The following is a 21412-nucleotide window of genomic DNA, read 5'->3' as shown; positions in this document are numbered from 1 at the left end:
AGGTTTTCACCAGTTGGACTGAGAAGGTAAGTCAACAGATACTGTGAGTGGTTTAAGAACACATGGGACATTTAGGTGCATAATCGCCTCAAATGGAACCTGGGCCTTAAAAACTCTCTGGATAACGCACTAGTGCCATCTAGTGGCAAAGACTCTGCATTGCAGGCACTGGGTCCCTGAAACCGTAACCAGCATCTAAGCAAGAAGAGGCAGGAATGGGCTGTTTCATTTCCCCTGCCAATGTTAGCAGATTAGTACTGGCTGCCCTGGAAGCACTGTGTTCAGGATTCTGAGACCACCTCTGTGTTCCTCAGGGAAGAACATTCATTGGCCATGAACACTACAATAATTTCTAAATAAGTGAAATTAATTTTTGCAGCAGCAATGGATGCCTTTCATTTAAGAAGAACTATTTAGGTAGTTAAGGCTCTTGCAATTTTTTTTTTTTTTTGACATGGAAATCAACTAGAATTTGCAGTGAAGAAATACGGCTGATGATCATAAGGAGATAACTATTTCTAATGATATATTTTAATGTATTTTCCCAAGATACGCACATAAAATTGGTATGAAACTGGTTAGCGGCTTCTCAATTTAATTGTTTAAATACTTTCGTAACCTAAAGAATGCAAAAATGACGAGGCAATTCTGGAATAAAAAATGCCTGAATTGTTGTCCCAAATGAGGATACACTAGATATACTTTATATGATGGTTTTACCCGATTTCCTGGCTTTATTTAGACAGGGAACAATGTCTCTGTGGAGCTAACGTAAGAAATCCAGACAGTTAAAATAACTGAGAAGAGTTCATAGACTACACACTACATACTACTACAAGTCTAGTACTAAGTATCTCCAATACTTGGTCAAGAGGAGCTACGTTGGCTTTGACTGATAATAAAGTTGCTGGGTGGAGCAGAGGAGGGCTCGTCACCACAGGGAAGGTCAAGAAGTCACAGATGAGCTGGGGGCGGCGGGGTGGAGCAGGAGCTCTCAGAGATGGCCCTGTGGTTTACAAGGTCACCAGTCAACCTTCGTCATCTCGTCCTTGAGATGTGACTAAAGGAACAGTAGAACAGTAGAGGAACAGTAGACTAGTAGAACAGTAGAACTAAAGGCCAGGTCAAAGGAAGGTGGTCTTTAAGGCAGACAAGATGGGTAGAATACTTGAAGGTGAGGAACCACAGGTGAGAAAACTGCATCTGATGCACAACGGTTTCTACAATTTTATAATCCTAAAGTGCATGCCAATATGTGAGGAGATTGCCATATTAATTACGATCATATTTGCTTTATCAAATGCAAAGGGAGAAAGGACACAGTAAATTTTTAAATCTGTATAGAAATATATCAGGGAAAGATTTCTCTTAATGAAAGGGCTGTACCATGATTCCAATATTCCACATAGAAAAGTATGTGCCTTTACACCATTTTAAAGGGGTGGCTTTTAAAATACTATCGAAATAGAACAAGGAACGTCTAACTTAAAAATCAAAGGAAATAGGAGAAGTGTAAATTAGGTATGTCAGCATCAGACTATAAAGTGTGGCACCAGATCTGGGTAAGCTACAACATTAGGACTGCAGGTGCCAAGATCATCCAGATAAACACTGATGTTATCTATAATTACCTCATTTTTAGCTTAAATCACAGGTAATGAGGGAACTCAGAGACTCTAAAAGGCAATTAGAAACTATACTGGCTTTTTTGCTTCCTATATCAGGAATTTTTAAAAACTTACTTTTATTTAAAGCTTTCTTTTTTTCCCTCCATAATGAAACATCAGGGCATATTACTTATACATATAAAAACAAAAACAACTCACAATTACTCACAAGCCTAAAATGGATTTCTTCATATTTCTAGGTGAAAAATGTTCTCATGTGATGAGGCATCATTGAAACAAAGGCAACTGATAGTTCAGCGTGTGGTGGTGTGTTAAAATTAATTTACAATGATGTTTTGATTCGGGTTTGGATTTAACTGTGAATTGAGAAATCTTGAGCTTCCACGTCAATATTCACAAGGTGGATAACAACTGAGTTAGCAACAGTTTTGGACTGTCAGATATAATCATCTTTTTTTTTTTAATGTATTATTTTCTTCAAATAATAGTGTTTAAGAGCTTCTAAATTCAGGATCATATTAAAAGTACTCAACAAATGTACTTTTAGAAAAGAAATAAGAAAAGCCGTGTCACGAGGTTATAAAAAATTAAGCACATAATAAAGGTCATATTACTAATCAAAGGATCAAACATATAGAAATGAGGTGAGAAAAGGCGTTACAGACAATCGCTACGAAGTTGTCTGAAATGAATGCTTTCTATTCCATGGTTTACTGACGTTTCTTATGTAATTAACAAGTAGGGGAAATCCCTTTCTTCAAGACACCTTGGTGCAGACCTCCACCTTCTTGGCCCCCCTGTCCCACCCTTGTTTTCCTTGCTATTGGTGATAACCAGCATGGACTTCATATCTTATTTTCTATATGATAAAGAATTTACCACACAGTCTATGATGTAAACAATACTGCAATGGAAATACAGAATTGAAAACAAATTATTTTCTAGTCATTTAGAAAAAAGCATTTATTTCCCAAAATCTGATGTCCTAATTAAAACTCAATCCTGTTTCCTAAACCATGTTTTCCAACACTGGGTTGACTTGTAGGGAATAACACATATAGAAATACATGTACTTTTGAAATAAATACTTTCTCTTAAAAAGATTTAAGTGGATTATATTTTAACTGAATCCATCATTCATTTGATGACCAGCACTATGCAATAGAACTTCCTAAGATGACAGAAATGTCCTCTATCTGACCATCCAATATGGTAATCACTACTCACACGTGCCTACTAAACAGGTGAAATATGGCTAGTGCAACTGAACGACAGTTGTTTATTGTCTTATTTTAATTAATTTAAACCTAAACTTAGCCCCATGTCACTAGTGGTTCCTATATCGGACAGTGAAACTGTTTTAGGATGATAAACCATTCATATATACATTCCCTTTTAAAGTAACAACTAAAAAGTTTCAAGAGATGTAAAGATAAATATGCACATGATACATACTCATATAGTGTCCCTGGGGAAAGAAAACAGAAATACATTAAAAGCTAGCCTATATACAAGTGGTTAAAAAATCAAGATGATTCTATGAGAGACGTAACACAGTATAAAATTCACTCTGGGCTTCCCTGGTGGTGCAGTGGTTGAGAGTCCGCCTGCCGATGCAGGGGACACGGGTTCGTGCCCCGGTCCGGGAAGATCCCACATGCCGCGGAGCGGCTGGGCCCGTGAGCCATGGCCGCTGAGCCTGCGCATCCGGAGCACAGCCACAACGGGAGAGGCCACAACAGTGAGAGACCCGTGTACCGCAAAAAAAAAAAAAATTTCACTCGAAGTAAAATCAGATATACATGTAAAAGTTTTCTTTTTTTCTTTTTCGTCTCTTAGCTCACTGCCTCCCACTGTGTTTCTGTCTTCATCACCTCTCTCTGCCTCCTGCTTCCTCCCACCTCCCTCTTCACTCACACACACGCACTCACACACTCTTACACAACACTCACACTCACACACATACTAACACACAACACACACGCTCACACTCACAACACGCTCACACACACTAACACACACACACACTCACACATACACGCACACTCACACATACAGACTCACACACATAAAAGTTAGAAAAGCAGATCTTTAGTGATGACAGTGGTACATCTATAAGTTACCGAAAATGATCGATACTGGAAAGAATCAGACCTGAGATTTGGACTATGAGCATATTATAATCATACTTGGCAAGAGACTGGCTCAAAGATCCAGGAAATGGTAATTTAAAATTAAGATCAACGGGCCACGTGATCAAATAAACTTTAATTCAAGGTCAATGTGTACTTTATAATTTGTTAGACTAACGTACCTGGGAAAACAACTTTACATGGGCCACCGGAAAAATAAGGAAATACCCCCAACCCCTGGGTGACTAGAAAACATCACTCATTTATAGTTAAAAAGAAAAAGAATGCACTGATTTTAAAAATCCATGCTTGAATACCTAATTTACCCAGCATGATGAAAGGCCAATGTATGCCATTTTCTCAACTCAAAAATGTTGAGAGAGGCTTCCCTGGTGGCGCAGTGGTTGAGAGTCCGCCTGCCGATGCAGGGGACACGGGTTCATGCCCCAGTCCGGGAAGATGCCACATGCCGTGGAGCGGCTGGGCCTGTGAGCCATGGCCGCTGAGCCTGCGCGTCCGGAGCCTGTGCTCCGCAACGGGAGAGGCCACAGCAGTGAGAGGCCCGCGTACCGCAAAAAAAAAAAAAAAAAAAAAAATGTTGAGAGTACCAAAACATTTCTAAAACATAAAGTAGTTTTTTTCCAGATGTGATATACATTTGGGGAATGCATGGCTATTTGCTTCTACATTAAATAACTCCACGCTGCTTGGCTTTTGGAGTTTTCTATTCTGTTTTTGGTGGCATTTCTCTCATGACCATGGTTTTCAGGCGATCAGCTATCGATTCGTAAAATAATGTTAGCTTTCAGAAATCCTAAATCTCCACCCCTGTCACTTGCTCACTTTTTCTTTCTTAAAACCAAGACAACAAAGTAAACTCTGAACTGTCATACATTCTAGCCTATTTCAACAACATAAACTATATTAGCCTTTTTCAAGGAAAAAAAATGAGAAATTAGATAAGCACTTTAAGAACTAGAAGGGCTTTCCTGTGACTAAATCTACCTAAATAAACAAACTCTTCGGCTATTTTAACATTTTCCCCATTTCTAACTCTCTGATTACATCCTCCTTGGGTGAAGATATTAGAAATTTGACCTCTAAATAACTGATATGTTACTGCATCTACAAAGAAAAGAGGGGAGATCCCTTTTCTCAACAGTAGACACTGGAGACACTGAAGTGGAGGAATTAGGGTGTGGAGACCCGGTTCCAGCCCGCACGCTGCTTCCCACGCAGGCCTAAACACCAGTGGCAGCGGTACTTCTCGCACCGATTTTTTGAAACAGCTGCTCCACATCACAGTGGAAGACGAGTGGTTTTCTCACGACCTCCTTGCCCAAATTAAATTATGCTTCATAAAAAATCCTCTGTTAATATGCAGACATATTCTCCACTGCTGAAATTTTATGTTATTTGAAAGTTCATGTACTTCAAAAGAACCCAGATCTAGTTCTGACTTCATAAAAGACCTTTCGTTACTTTGTTATTTGCTGTTCTGTTAGTTCATACACGTGATAATTCAGATATTCCCAAATGGATGCCACAAAACAATTAATTATACGACCACAGATACCTTTCTAACGAACGAGAGTGGGATGTTTTCGTAAAGTTGTTGCGTGGAATGCTACTATAAGATTGAAAATCAGCCCCGGAAGAAAATTTTCATTTTTTCTACAGAACTTTTAAAAATACTATAATTAGGAATGGTACCTAGAGAGACAGAGGCAGGGAAACGGGCTCCTTCTCTAGGGAGCAGACTCCATAAGCAGCTCAGGGGCAGCAGCTCAGGGGCAGCAGGGTGAGAGCAGTGTTCAAAATGCCAAACAGACCACTCTGGCTCTCTTTATTTATCCTACCCCCTCCACCCTTTCCCAGATCTCTCAGGTGGGAATAAATGAGGTCAGAATACAAAGGAGAGACTCAGGCTCTGGGCGTGGCCCTGTGGTGCCTGTGGAGGAGGGACGGGCAAGCAAAGGACAGGAGTTACTTTGGAGATTATAAATTTATTCTTGTGAACCCAACAAGATCCAAGCTACCAGAGCTCTGTGCCTGATTCAGTGACAGTGGGGCTCTACCACTCAAGGGAGCTTTAAGATCTAGAAGCATGTGAAAAACCGGAGTGAGAGTTAAGAGATGGTGTGCAACTATTCTGCTTTGCCTCAGATGGGTTCAGAGACTTGGTCATGTCATCCAAATTATTTTTCTAATCTGAACAAGTAGCTGGAAATACAATCTTTGAAACTCCTTGAGAATATGTCAACCAGACTAAACTACTTCTATATCTGTCTCAGAAAAGGGCCTCTATAATCATGGAATGAAAACTAGGTCCATACGTTCAGATGATACTAGGACATCTTTTTAATTTTCAAATATTCTCTCATTACCAGGCTAATTTTATTCCATAGCTGGTTTATTGATTTCTCCCTTATTTCTAGGCACATAATATTCACTCTCAATTGTAACATTATCAACTATTTCATATAATTTTGTGCAATTTAAAGATTCACATTTTCAACTCCCAGTTAAAAATTTTGATCACTGATTTAGATATATCAAACATCTATGATACACTGAAACCTACTGTCAAAATAGCAGTTCCTGCAAAGTTACAATGTCACCACAATGAAACAGTTATACGTAAATACCCATGTTGTATGAGTTTGTCACTGACAAATACAAGGCCAACCGAATCTACCCATTCTGAGTGCCCCAAACCCCCAAAGAATGCATTGCTGCAGTAGAAAATGAAGAACGTCTTTGTTCATATTGTTCACCACACAGAAAACTCCTGTTCATCTACTTTGTCTAGCAAACATATCTTTCCTCCCAACCACAACCCACCCTCAATATTAACTAGCCCGTCTGGTATTCCCCTAGTTCTTGGTGAAATGCCCCCACGATGACACCAGTCCTCATGTAGTTGCTTCCATGTCTGTCTCCCCTCCTAGATCACGAGTGCACCAAGAGCAGGGTTTTGTTTTAATCTTTGTCTAGCACACTGGCTGGCCTGTAATGGGTGCAGAATAATGATCTGCAGAATGAATGAAGATATGTTAAGTCTCATGATGAACAACAACAAACTTTCATATATATTTGGGTTGGCCAAAAAGTTCGTTTGGGTTTTTCCATACGCCGGAATGGAAATGGATGTTTATATATATATATATATATACACACACACGTATATACATATGTGTATATATATATATAAACAAATGTCACAAAAGCACTTTTGAAAGCTCTGGATTAGTAATAAATGAAAAAAATAGGATTATTAACCACTGCCACTTTCCCTCAAAAGGCAAGGTAATCTGATATAGAAAAGAGACAAATATTAAATACCAATTTTATTAAAATATTCTATGTAAATTTCACCCTTAAACTATATCTTTGAGACATATAAATTGTCCATCAAATCAAACATCAGAAATTTACTGCCACTTTAAAACTATATAGAATTTCAAAATACTTCCCTGGTGGCACAGTGGTTAAGAATCTGCCTGCCAAGGCAGGGGACACGGGTTCGATCCCTGGTCCAGGAAGATCCCACATGCCAAGGAGCAACTAAGCCCTTGCACCAGAGCTACTGAGCCCGCGTGCCTAGAGCTCGTGCCCCACAACAAAGAGTAGCCCCCGCTCGCTGCAACTAGAGAAAGCCTGCACGCAGCAACGAAGATCCAACACAGGCAAAAATAAAAAAAATGAGTAAATTTAAAACACTTTTCTGAGACGAAGGCCAACTTTGTTAGGTGAAAAAGTTGATTAAAACTTAAAGGATGTTTTAGAAAAGACAGAGAAAAGAAAGAAACTAGTATTGTTACTCACTATGTGTTAGGTGACTGGTCCAGCAGTTCTACACATTTGTGTAGAACTCTACAACTCTACAACTCGGTGATACAGGAGCTGTTAATACTCCAGCTTCACAAATGAAGTAATTAGGAATCAGGGAGGTTAATTACCTTGCCTAAGATCACGCAGTCAGTAAGTGCTGGAGCTAAGATGTAAACTTTATTCTGTCTTATTTCTATCTGTGTAGTTTTTCTAAACTGTTTCCCTAAATTATGTATTTATTCTTAAGAACTTAAAGAGTCAGTGTCATATAATTATATAGATTCTCAGCAAAATACAGGCATCCCATCAAAGTGAGGAAAGCAACTTTCTAAGAATCAGGAAAGAAACCCTAATTCTAGGTCCTCCTCTTTCATCTATTTACTAAGCTATGTCCTGGAAAAATAATGTAAAAGGCAAGGCCTCAGGAACTTAAGATGAGTGGGTGGAGAAGGAGTGGGATGGGGAATTCAGTTTGGTCTTGATTATCTTTAGTATGTGTTATGGACTGAATGTGGCCCCCACAGATTCATGTTCTGAATCCTGACACCCAATGTGACAGTGTTTGGGGGTGGGGCCTTTCAGAGGTGAGTAAGTCATCAGGGCTGAGCCCTAATGAATGGAATTAGTGCCTTTACAAAAGAGGCTCCCAGAGATCTTTCCTGCCCCTACAGCCAAGTGAGAACGTAGTGAAAAGACTCCATCTATGAACCCGGAAGTGGGCTCCATCAAACACCAAATCTACCAGCATCTTAATCTTGAACTTCCCAGCCTCTAAATTGTGAGAAATAAATTTCTGTTGTTTATAAGCTACCTAGTCTCTGGTAATTTGTTATAGCAGCCCAAACAAACTAATACAGTATAACTTTCAATAATTAAATTGTTTCTATAAATCCGTATTCCTAAAAATAATAGATTAACAAATTTATATCATTCTAAGAGCATAACCAGAACCTAGATTTCTAATTTTAAATCCAAAGTATGCTTTTGCCCTATTATCTCTAATATTTTGAATCACTGCTTCATTGTCATTTCAAGAGACATATGACCCTCTTACATACAAATCGGGGTGAGGAGGAAGGTACTATACCAACAATAAATGTAAATGATGTAAGGATATTTCCCACATCCTCCCAAATTATTAATTACATGTAAATAGGATACATAAACGTCTTTGTGATAAAACTTGAAGCCTAATTTTAAAAATTTCTTCACTGACTAAAGAAAGTTCAGATTAATGGTTTTCTTCCTTATTCAGAAAAAGACAACTTTTAAATTCAAAAAGCTAAACCAACTATAATTTTTTTTAAACTTTTAACCAACTTAAACAGCCTTTGACTCTGTGGGCTACAGAATACACCACACTGAGAAAGGGAGGCAACTGTGGAAGCTCTGATCAATATCAAGAAATAGAAAAACAAATACCATATGCTAACACATATATATGGAATCTAAAAAAAAAAAAAAATTGGTTCTAATGAACCTAGGCGCAGGACAGGAATAAAGACGCAGACATAGAGAATGGACTTGAGGACACGGGGAGGGGGAAGGGTAAGCTGGGACGAACTGAAAGAGTGGCATGGACATATATACACTACCAAGTGTAAAACAGATAGCTAGTGGGAAGCAGCCGCATAGCACAGGGAGATCAGCTCAGTGCTTTGTGACCACCTAGAGGGGTGGGATAGGGAAGGTGGGAGGGAGATCCAAGAGGGAGGAGATACGGGGATATATGTATACGTATAGCTGATTCACTTTGTTATAAAGCAGAAACTAACACACCATTGTAAGGCAATTATACTCCAATAAAGACGTTAATATATATATATACACATATATATATATACACACACACATATATATATATATATATATCAAGAAATAATGCCATCAGTACTGTAGTGCCAAGTGGCTTTTTATTTTCTTTCCTTAAAAAGAAAATAAAATATATAAAGGGGAAATTTTTCCCTTATTTCTTCAACAAAAGTTCTTTTGAAATATGAAACTTGGTCTTTCTTTAGAGGGAAAAAACTATGAAGCCAAAAAGAATGAATATTTCTTAGTTAAAAAAACAAACAGTGTGTAGTTTATAGTCCTTATTCAAGGACTACACATTTTTCAAGGCTCAAGTCACCCTGTTATGCCAGCTGTAGGATTTGCTAATTCAAAAGACACACATAAGTATTTTGCAATTCTTTTTTGCATTCAACTACATTTTTTTAAAATTCAACATCAGGGTTTCTGACTAAATCATTACAAGTTTTGTTGATTGGCTATGACTCATAACTGGACAATCACTGGTTGATATTATTTTGAACTGTCTCTTGGAGTCAGCATTTCATTTAAGGTATTATTTGAAAATTATCCAATTGTCAAAATCCAGAAGATAACACATTTTTACTAATGGCACAGCTTGGGAAAATACACTCAAAAATGGTACCATGTGGGCTTCCCTGGTGGCACAGTGGTTGAGAGTCCACCTGCCGATGCAGGGGACACGGGTTCGTGCCCCGGTCCGGGAAGATCTCCCGTGCCGCGGAGGGGCTGGGCCCGTGAGCCATGGCCGCTGAGCCTGCGCGTCGGGAGCCTGTGCTCCACAACGGGAGAGGCCGCAACAGTGAGAGGCCGCAACAGTGAGAGGCCCGCGTACCGAAAAAAAAAAAAAAAAAAATGGTACCATGTGAAATTAAATTGTAAAAATAATTAGGGTCAGCTAAGATGATTTACCACTGAATACACAGAATCTAGAAAATCAGAGTTAAATAGACAAAATTATTTTAAAATAATCTAAAATGATTTATATTCCATCCTATGCCATTTATACAATGCCAAGATGCTGTCTGAAATTTAAGCAATATTTTGAGTTTCCCAGAGAAACTCAAAATAACTGGTCTGAGTTTTCTCTAAATTGACTCTTAAAACAACAGATTTTAACATGAATTTGTGGTTACATAAACACAGCCTAACTCTTTCAAAAATGAAGTTATTTTTATACTGGTAATTATAACATTATACTTTTAAAAGCTTTACACTGACTCAAAAAACCATACAGACTTCCAATGAACTTTTGCAGAATATCATAATTTGATCAATCAAGATATTTAAAAACATAGGGTAAAAAAGGGAAAATTTTTAAATGCTCACCTTCAATTTATTACATAGGTCACTGTTATACCATCTAATAAGATAATTAAAAACATGCAAGCAGCTGGTACTACAGCTAAACAGATTAATGTAATAGTCTGTAGTCATATGTGCTGGCAAGGGGCTCGCCTCTTTGGAGAGGAGAAGGTCAGCTGCCCTTGGGAAGAGGAGGGGGGATGGGGAGAGAACGCTCCTACCATGTGGCCCTGTGCTACAGTCACTAAGTTAAACATCTACTGCAAACTGTTCATCGGCAAACTACTTCTCTGCTCTCATACCCTCAGTCTGAAAGGGTCTCAGTTTTAATGGTGAAATAAGAAACAGAGAAAGCTCATTTAATCTAACAGAAGACATTAACACTAGTCTTTAAAAAGCACAAGGTATACTGCATAAACCAGTAATATCTTCTCAATTCTTCTAATCTTTCCATTTTACCACATCACCTGCAAATTAGTTGGGAGAAAAACAATTAAATTTTAACAGAAACTTCCAAAACAAGATCTAGCTATTACCCAGGCACCATATAATCATCATACTGGTGCCTTAGGAGTTAAATGCAGCTGTACTCTATCTGAATCAAAGATGCAAACCACAAGAGACACAAATCCAAAGTGAAACCTCCTAGCCTCTGAAAAACAAATCTATGAGCCTTAGGCACATAAAGCTATAGATATGGTCCATTGATTGTAAATTTCAAACTTTGTCAAAATTCCAAAAATCCATCTCTGAATTTATACTCATAATAAAACATCTTCTTCTTATCTCTACTATGTGTACAAATGTGTTATACAAAGGCAACCTGGAATATACAACAGAGACAGAGTATCAAGCCTCAGGTTAAGCTTGTTCTTAGCCTCCTTTCTGCTAAAAAACAGAAGTTACTTTCCTGTAAGACATTTTGTTTTTAAATCTTCCTTTTGGTGTCTCTACATTAGCGCACGGTAAAAATATTCTACAATAGCAGAAGATTAACAATGATGACAATGATGAGGATAACATGGACTGGAAGATAAAAGCAGCTAATATTTATTCAGCATCTGCCACACAACATTAGCCCATTAACTCCTTGTAACAAATGTGTTTTATTATCCCCACATTCAAGGTGAGGAAACTGAGCCGAAGATTTGTCCAAAGTCTCCATTTGGAGTCAGGATACGAACCAACTCGCTATGTTTAGATATTATTAATAAACAAAAAACAAAACAACAACAACAAAAAAAGAGACTGTGCCCTCTTATAACTGACCATCTAAGACCACAATAATATAAACAAATAATGGAAAGAATATAGACTTAGGTGACCAATTCAAGACTGAATTGGAAAGTTAATAAAACCTTGGCACATGCTATAAAAGGGTACACACGTGGAAGGTTAAGTGAACAATAAGGCAGCAAAGTTGCCAGTTCACATGAGGTAAGCACAAAGAATTAATAATATTAATGCATAGCTTTGCATTTAGATTTTCAAAAGGCTTTATCTTATACAGTCCTATCTCGATCTTTAAAACAGTTGTGGGAAGGAAGCAGGTCAGACATTATAATGTCCATTCTGTAGATAAAAAATTAGAGCTAATCATTACCCCAAGGCACAGCATATATAGCTTGAGTATCCTAGTACTAGGTTGACAGCCAGAATTATCTGCGAAGAAAGGTCAGGATTTCTGAGGTGGTTTAAAACACAAAGGTAGACTTGTTAGGCTAAAGATATTTGACGGTTGGAACATTCACATTTTTCTAATAACCTATTTCTACTTGCTTTAAAAGAGCTCCGATAGTAATGGAAAAATAATTTTCATTTTCAAAAGTAAATTTTATTGACAATTCTGTTGCCATTTTAGCGTGATTCTGCAACAATTCCTAGGTTTTATCAGTTAACCTGATATGAAAATATACCCTAGAGCTGTGCTTCTATGAATTCTGCATTTAACCCAAGTGTCAAATTCACAAATAAGCTCATTATATTGTAAGAGCTATTGCCTATTCAGTAGCAAAATATTCATTTCACACCTTAAATACTATACTACTATTTAATAACAGCACTGGCCTGCCAACTATTAAAAGCTCATTTTTATACACTGTACTACCTGAGCTTTTTATCTTGCCTTTTTACTTACAACCATAAATTAATATCCTAACATTACAACACTGACAGGCATTGATTAAAACTATATTAGTTAACAACATTAGTATTTACTGTGCAAAGTTGCATTAGGAGTTTATTTTCAAAGTACAATTATCATTCAATAATACTAAGATACTTTAATCTTCAAACTACTCAAGAACAAAATAAACTACCAGATAACACTGTGCCTTCATATTAACACATTTCTCTTAACTTGCTGTCCATTAGTTACTACAATTAGCTAACTACAAATGCAGGTATGAAGTATAATTCACCAATGAAGTTGATATATACATATGGGTTTTCCTGCCTTTGAAATACATCTTTATTTTCCTTTTGTCTTGGATTTTTTTAAACTGTATTTATATCTAATACTGATATTCCCACCATGGATTTCACACATGTTATCATCTTAGCATTCCTCAGTTACATGACAAACATGAATATTTATTTAAATATCTTTTATAGAGAGTTCCCTGGTGGTCTAGTGGTCAGGATTCTGCACTTTCACTGCTGTGGCCCAGGTTCAATCCCTGGTTGGGGAACTGAAATCCTGTAAGCTGTGCAGCATGGCCATAAATAAATATATTTTTTATTCATCTTTTTTTTTTTTTTGGTGTGATCAACGTGTTCAGATAGAGGATTCTACCTATTATTTAATATGTCAAATTCCAAACTTTATATTACACTTCAGCACTAAAAGAAGGTTCTGGAGAACTCCAACATTTATAAGGTGGGATGGGTACAGAGAAAATAGAATGACAACACGTGAGCTTTTACTGCTGTTATAATATGCTTCTAGAACACCATGGGAACATAAGCCTTCTGTAGTATCTGTGACACTTGAATGACTGATTATTTATAAAGACCCCAACTGGTATAAAATAAAGATGTCAAGCATCTCAATTACCACCTCGTTTCTGGAATTCATAAACAAACTGTAAAAACTTTCACAATTACCACACTTTTATTAAGTGCTTCCTGAATATAAGGCCCTACTCTAGATGTTAACAGCTTGCCTGGGATCTGAAGAAACAAATGACACATTTCCAGCTAGGTATACAGAATATGTGTTCAAGAAAAAGATAAAGATTCTCAGCATAAATTCCATACTTATTATAGAAAAGAAGGAATTATAGCTTAATATTCTAATGAGTTTCCAAGTGTACAGTGGTTCTTGCATATATTTTATAGCATCAACACACAAGTATTGGAACTTATTAACCATAAGGGCAATGTACTCCAATTAAAGTACTTCTTCAAGAATCTGCATTGCTACCTATAATGCCAAAATGTATTATTACTCGATCTCTACTTTTTATTCCCCATAAGAGAACAACCTAGTTCTTACATCACTTTGGTTCAGTATATGAATTTTCAAATATTACTGGAAATACATTAATCTTTCTTCTTCCTAGGCTTCCCTGTTAAGGAGATACAAAATATATAAACATTTACTCAAGCAAATTCAAGTTATAAAGAGAATAGTAACAAATAACTAGATAAGATGCATGTTTCCTTAATTGCTGTATCCGTTTTAAAAATTGTTAATTGAGATGTAACTGCCCTGTTTGCTGAAGAGCCAAACGGGATGTTAACAAACAGCACTTAATGTAACCACGGATTATATTTTATACTCTCTGAGATGCTCACAAGCAGTACACTCTGTATTAGCAGGAAACTTAAACAAAGGAAGCCTTTAGTACCGTAAGAGATATACTGGAAAAACTAAAACAAAAATGGATTATATTGAAGCTTAATACTACATACGCATTCATTCTAACCATCCTACTCTAGGATGACGACAGATATCTACAATAAGTCCATCTACTCAAGAACTAAGAATGTTACATTTTCAATTACTCAGTAAGTCTGCAGGACAATTGCATACCACAAATATTCTTCACATTTGTCGGATTTTTTAGAACCCTGTAAGATTAGATATCTTGTAATATTATATATCTACGTATTCATCACCTACCTATAGGAATTAAAAGTTCCATCAGAGTCTAAAGTAGAACTTGTTCTTCTTCCATTTTGATTTGAATCTCCTGGAAAAAAAAAATTAGAAATACTGAGATTATGAAACTTGAGTATTCCAGTTGAAAAGCTACTGTGTGACAGCTCCACGCAGTTACTGAGTCAAAACAACAGATATCGCCTTATCCCTCCCCCAAATATCTTTTGTAATCAGAGTCCTTTAAACAAAAAATTCATTTTGATGTTAAAATATAGACTAACACCACCACTCCTAACTTGGATAGGAATACTACAGAAGTAATTGCAAACAGGAACAAATGAAGTATAATGCAGCCATCTTCTGCTTATGATTCACAGACAAAACCAAAATTTATACACCATTTAATCACAAACTAATGCTTATAAACAAAGGGCAACTTTTTATTAGTGTCCTGTCCATTGGCAGAGTCAAAAGAGAGCAGGCAGACAGCAGACATGGAATACCCTCCCCTGGCCCACCTCACCCCCTGGCCCCCCAGTCCTCCACTCTCTAGGAATCTGGTCTGCAGAGAGGGAGAACAGAAAGCTGGGAGGTGGTGATCAGGAATGCATTCTATAAAGACGCAGACCTACTAGAGAATGGACTTGAGGACACGGGGAGGGGGAAGGGTATGCTGGGATGAAGTGAGAGAGTGGCATGGACATATATACACTACCAACTGTAAAATAGATAGCTAGGGGGAAGCAGCCACATAGCACAGGGAGATCAGCTCGGTGCTTTGTGACCACCTAGAGGGGTGGGATAGGGAGGGTGGGAGGGAGATGCAAGAGGGAAGAGATATGGGGACATATGTATATGTATAATTGATTCACTCTGTTATACAGCAGAAACTAACACACCATTGTAAAGCAGTTATACTCCAATAAAAATGTTAAAAAAAAAAAAAAAGAATGCTTTCTAAGGAGCTTTTAATACATCTTAATAGTCTTCCCCAAACTTTATGTTTTAACTGTGGGCAAAAGTCCAGCAGTTTAAAAAAATAAAAAAACAACAACATCAAAAGGTATTTCTGCCTCATGTAGTAATATCAAACTTTTAGGGAAAAAAACCAATTCCTCTCAAGCATATTCATAAAATCAGATTAGAACAAATTCATACCTATCAGTTTAGAGATCATAGAATAAGAATAAATTTGCTAAAGAAGTTTAAACAAATGCTTGCCAATGCCATAATATAATATATATTCTTACTCAAAGAAAATTAATTTTAGCTTAAAATTTAAAATATATACTTAAAAGTATAGTTTTTAGGAAACCATAGATACTACTATTAAATATATCATTTATTCTTAGAAACAAATTAAATAGACCAGAATCTGATTACATTTTATACTCCTAATTCCTATAATGCAACTTTCAAACATCAGGTTATATTCACTTTTAATATATTTAAAGCTTAATAATTTAAATGATTTATTCAATTGTTATTTATACTTTCACTCCACTTTGAACATTCTAAAGTACCACGGGAGATTATCACAGTGGTCCTGGTTAAGTCAAATACTAATTACAGACCTTTCAGTTTAGAGGCAAGATTATTTTAAATTACTGAATATAGCACTTAAGGTACCATACATATATGATTATGTTGCTCATTAATGGTTATTGAAAGCAAAAGTGTAATTTTAATGATAGCTACCTATTTTTCTTTGCACATTTTATAGCTGACTGACTAGTCAAAAATGTTGGTTCTCTTCAAAATCTTTGCAGCTGCATCCAAAGTGTTTAGAAGAATGAGAATTGGTCTGAGCTCACTTACTGAACTTTTAAGTCTACTCTTTTTTTCAAAATACACTTTCCGGTTTTTGGGGTTTCTTTTCATTAAACAAAAACACTGAAATGGATTACAGCATTTGAAAATGTTGCCAAATTTTATAGAAGAAAATAATCCAAAACACTTAAATGTTTAAGATCAATCTAGTTGAGTATACTCTGTTAATTCTTTGTAAACATGGGTACCGTAAGATGACTCATGCAACATACTTCATTTGCTTTTTAAAAAAATTAATGGTATTATCATAAATAAACTAAAAAGATTTAAGGAAAATTAGCCTCTCCCTGTCTTGCTAAATGAAAATTTCCTACAACACATGTTATTTAACAGCTTGCAGACATTTCCTGTAAAACGTTCCACAATCAGCACAGAATAAGTACTACATCGTACATTTAAAATATAAGCTTTCTTTGTCTTTAAAACTAAAGATTATGATTACTTAAATACATAAAATCTCACCAATGGAATATTTCTTGTCCTCTGCTTATATTTATCATAATAAATATAAAATACTTCAAAGAATTAAGAGATTTTCAGTTTTTTAAACACCAAAGTTTTGTCATCAAAATACATCACAGAAGTTTTCTTCATTTTATACCTGTATGGAAACGAATATATCACATTAAATGTAACCCTCAAAGGATTGTAATAAGGAAAAACAGCAGCTTTTCTTTCTCTAAAACATACCAAATAAGGAGTACAGTTGTTTCTCACAACAATATTAGAGAAAAGATTTCAGAGTTTGCTATATGGGGAAAAGGCTATAAAGTTTTGAAGTGGGAAAAACTGCTTTGTTCCTTCAATCCTCTAGATGAAATTAATTATAGCAAATGTTTATGAAAACATCTGTTCCTTACAGTTATAAATTCTTAATTTTAGTATGGACGATTCCAGACTCTTACTTTGGAAGGTAACTGTCTGACAATTGAAAGGTTTACCAAGGAACAGACAGAATTTGTAATTCTGGAAAATGGTATATACAGTGTGCTATATCCGGTAGAGATTTTCATTTGTGTGAAACACTTGGAGGGGCTTAAAACTGGTAAACAGGAGAGATCAAAGACAAACAGAAAGGCTCATTTTTCATTTAAGCTGTTATACAACAAAAACATATCTGTATCACAAGAAAAGACCAACTAAGAATTAAAAACAAATGCTACTTTATTATCAACCTAATTTGGAGGTAAGTATAACAAAGTATTAATTTTATCAGGATTTTAGTAAGTCTAATGCCAATACAGCCATGGGAAAGTATATGTAGTGTTCCTCAAAAATAACGACAGAGGGTGCAAGAGAGTTTAATATGATGTTTTTAGTTGCTGTTCGGATTCTTGAATTAAGTTGTCAGGTTATAACTGTAACAAGGATACATAGGTTGTTTTTAGACTTTCCCTCTCTCTCTCTCCCAAACACACAAACACACGCGCACACACACACACACACACACAGGCAAAAATACATTTTTAAAGTAATCTCACACAAAGGCCTTTAAAAACCAAACAGCACAAATACTTAAATATGTTAACAGAGTTCCTTTCATTTGCTTGAAAAGTAATTTAACAATAGAGTAAATTTTAAAAATACAATTGTGACTTTAAAGGTATTCCAATATTTAATGTAAACTAAGCCAGTAAAATAAAATGGATGTGTTTACTGAGTAAATCTTAAATAAATACATAAACTATATACAATATATAACATACGAATTTTGTATGTCGCTATATGCATGTGTAATTGTACAACATATATATTTGTAGGAATGGTTCATCAATTATCTGTTACCATTACAGTTTGAAATTTACATAACGCATTCATTTCTCATTAATTGGTAAGTAACTTTGTGAAATGAGTTCATAACATTCAGAATTAAAATAAGTTGGCTGATTTGAAAAGAATATGCTCATAGTTACATTGTTTTTAATGAGAATACAAACAACATAGTATTTTCCATTAGTAATCCCTAACATATATGTATCTAACTTATTAAAATAATAATATGTATAACGGTGACTTAAATAGGATAAATTAAATTTGGACTCCTTTTTTAGCTCTTACTGTAGTCATGCTTAGCTAAGAGCATTTACAGTATCTATCTGTGCACTGCTGAAACCATGCTGAACAAAGTTTACAGATTTCCAGAGTGCTTTTTATGCACAAATATCTGCTTTATAAGGGGGGGGATGAAGATTTTAAACGAGGCTAGGTTAAAAACAACCAGAATAATGCTGTAAGTAAGCACACCTACTCAACTGTGCCTTCTTCAGTTTACATGTAAAAAAAAATCAAGCTTTAGAGGATCACATGGTACTAAGTATGAATTCTGAAAAATATTACATAAGTTTTAAAAAGGCTGATCTCTGAATTGTTAGAGAAATGTCATCATGTATGTGTGATGAATTATTAATAGTAAGGGGAAAATATTTGGTTCAAACTTAAGTTGAAAGCAAACTTATGGATAGCCACATTTTAGTTGTGATAGGATAATATGGCATAAATGAATAGTGTAAACACCTAAAACCTTGAGTGTCTTTTAAATGAATGAGGATTACTACTGAAATGTTTTAGTTAAATCTGAAATCCCATTCAAAGTGAATGATTCAAAAAAAATCTATAAATTATGTATATTCATTGCATTGACTCAGTTAAGGCAAAGCATAATAACTCAGCATCATCAATGAAATCAGTAGCTGCAAAGGATATTATCTCGTTTCAGGAATAAGGTAAACAACAGGCTCTGTAGGCTAACTATTTATGCTAAAAATCTAGGACCACTCATTAGGTTTAAGAGCCAGTGCTCAAGTAAATACAGGAAATTTGTTTATTCAATAATTTTCCATTTTCTCTATCACTGTTAATTTATCTACATTCTAATGATTTAATGGCCATATTTAGTTTTCTACATAATATTTTCAAATTATTAACTTACATAATGAAACTCAGATGTAAAACAAATACATAGGAACTATTTTATAAATAACATTTCAAGTGCACAATTTTAATTTAAGAAGATAATACTTCTGTTATTCTTGTTAAATATTGAACAGAATTCTTTTTAAAAAGAAAGCAGAATGACATCAGCAGAGTGGCAGAAGATACAACTCCAAGTTCTCATCCTCCCACAGAAACGTCGAAAAACTAGAACTGTCGGAACCAACTTTGTAATGACTCTGGAAAATAGTCAAAGATTTACAAGAACCAAGTGAACAATGAGCCAAGAAAATGGCAACTGGAAAGCTCTGTGGGGTTTTTACTTGCCTGTTCTACCATCTGCCTAGATCAGCAGCAGTCTTGAAGAAGTAAGCTAGTTCCCAGTGTAAGTAAGAAGTAAGCTAGTTCCCAGGAGAATAGTACCTGGTTCTGGAGGGAGCAGAGAAGACCATATTTTCAAAGTATTGTGTAAATCAATTCTAACTTGTTAGGAGCTACCTGAAGAACTGACATAAGATGTTCATCTCTTTTGCATCTAAATAAAAAAAAGGAAAAAAAAAAAGGTGGGCTTTGCTCTTGTACCCACTGCAAGTCAAATTAAGAGCCAGCAGATGCCTGGGGCAAAAGAATACAATCAAAACATAAAATAGACCACCTAAGGCCTGGGAGAAAAAGCTAGCGAGAGTTTCTTTGAGAAATTAGGACATTCAAAAGCACCTGGGTATGCAGGGGAATGTAGAACACTATGCACATACCCAGGGCAAGATGCATGATGATACAGAAACTGAGAAGACCATTAAGTTTCCACCTGAAGCTGACCACTAGGAAGAATGCAAGCCTGGCTAAATGATGAAGGACTGCTGCAGCAGAGATAATCTGAAAAGATAAGGAGAGGTTCAGGGTTTTGTTGCTCTTCTTAGCTCCTGGCATTCAGAAAATCTCTGTTAAAATCCTAGCTGAACACAACCTAAGAAATAAAGACTTCAATGACTATGTATGTCAAACAATAAGTCTTTGCAAAAATAAAAAATATTTCAGGAGAATAACTAAACAAATGGACTGAAATGGTCTTCAAGAATATAGAAAATAACAAACCCAGGAGAAGGGGAGAATCTGATTTCTGGAGTAACCAATATAATATTTAAATATCAAGTTGTCAAAAACAACAAAATCATGAAGCATACAAAGAAACAGGAAGCATGGCTCATCAAAGGAATGAAAATAAGTTGACAGAAACTATCCCTCAGAAATAACTGGAATTACTAGACAAAGATTTTGAAACTGTCTTAAGGATGTTCAAAGAGCAAAAGGAAAACATAGACCAAAAAAGGAAAGAAATCATGTAGAGAATAAATCAACAAAATGACATTAATAGAGAGGTAGAAATAATAAAAGGAAATAGAATTTCTGGAGCTGAAAAATACAATAACTGAATTGAAAAATTCACTAGAGGGGCTCAACCACAGGTGTGAGCAGGCAAAACACAAAAATAACAAAGTTGAACATATGACAATTGAAATTATGGAGTCTGAGGAGCAAAAATAGGAAAAAAGTGAAGAAAAGTGAGCATACCCTAAGAAACCTGTATGACACCATCACGCACAGCAACATATGCATTATGAGAGTCTGAGAAATAGAAGAAAGAGGCAGAAAGAATATTTGAAGAAATAATGGCCAAAAACTTCCCAAATTTGATGAAAGACAAACATCTACAAATCCAAGAAGTTCAATTAACTCTAGGTAGGATTAACTCAGAGACTCACACCAAGACACATTATAAGCAAACTGTTCTAAGACAAAAACAAAGAGAGAATCCTGAAAGATACAACAGAAAA

At 35.8% G+C, this 21412-nt stretch overlaps 1 protein-coding gene across 2 annotated transcripts in view; it reads right to left on the bottom strand.

Annotated features, from left to right (window-relative positions):
- TBC1D5 (TBC1 domain family member 5) overlaps positions 1–21412 on the bottom strand; it is a 538167-nt gene that overhangs the window by 252702 nt on the left and 264053 nt on the right. For both annotated transcript variants that reach the window (XM_082654224.1, XM_082654225.1), the window contains exon 4: positions 14838–14907. In XM_082654224.1, the coding sequence (XP_082510350.1) occupies positions 14838–14907 (70 nt within the window). The remainder of the gene's footprint in view (positions 1–14837; positions 14908–21412) is intronic.

This window comes from Grampus griseus (assembly GCF_964374135.1).
Source record: "Grampus griseus genome assembly, chromosome: 5".
In the NCBI taxonomy this organism is placed as follows: Eukaryota; Metazoa; Chordata; class Mammalia; order Artiodactyla; family Delphinidae; genus Grampus; species Grampus griseus.
This window is presented reverse-complemented; position numbering and strand designations above follow the sequence as displayed.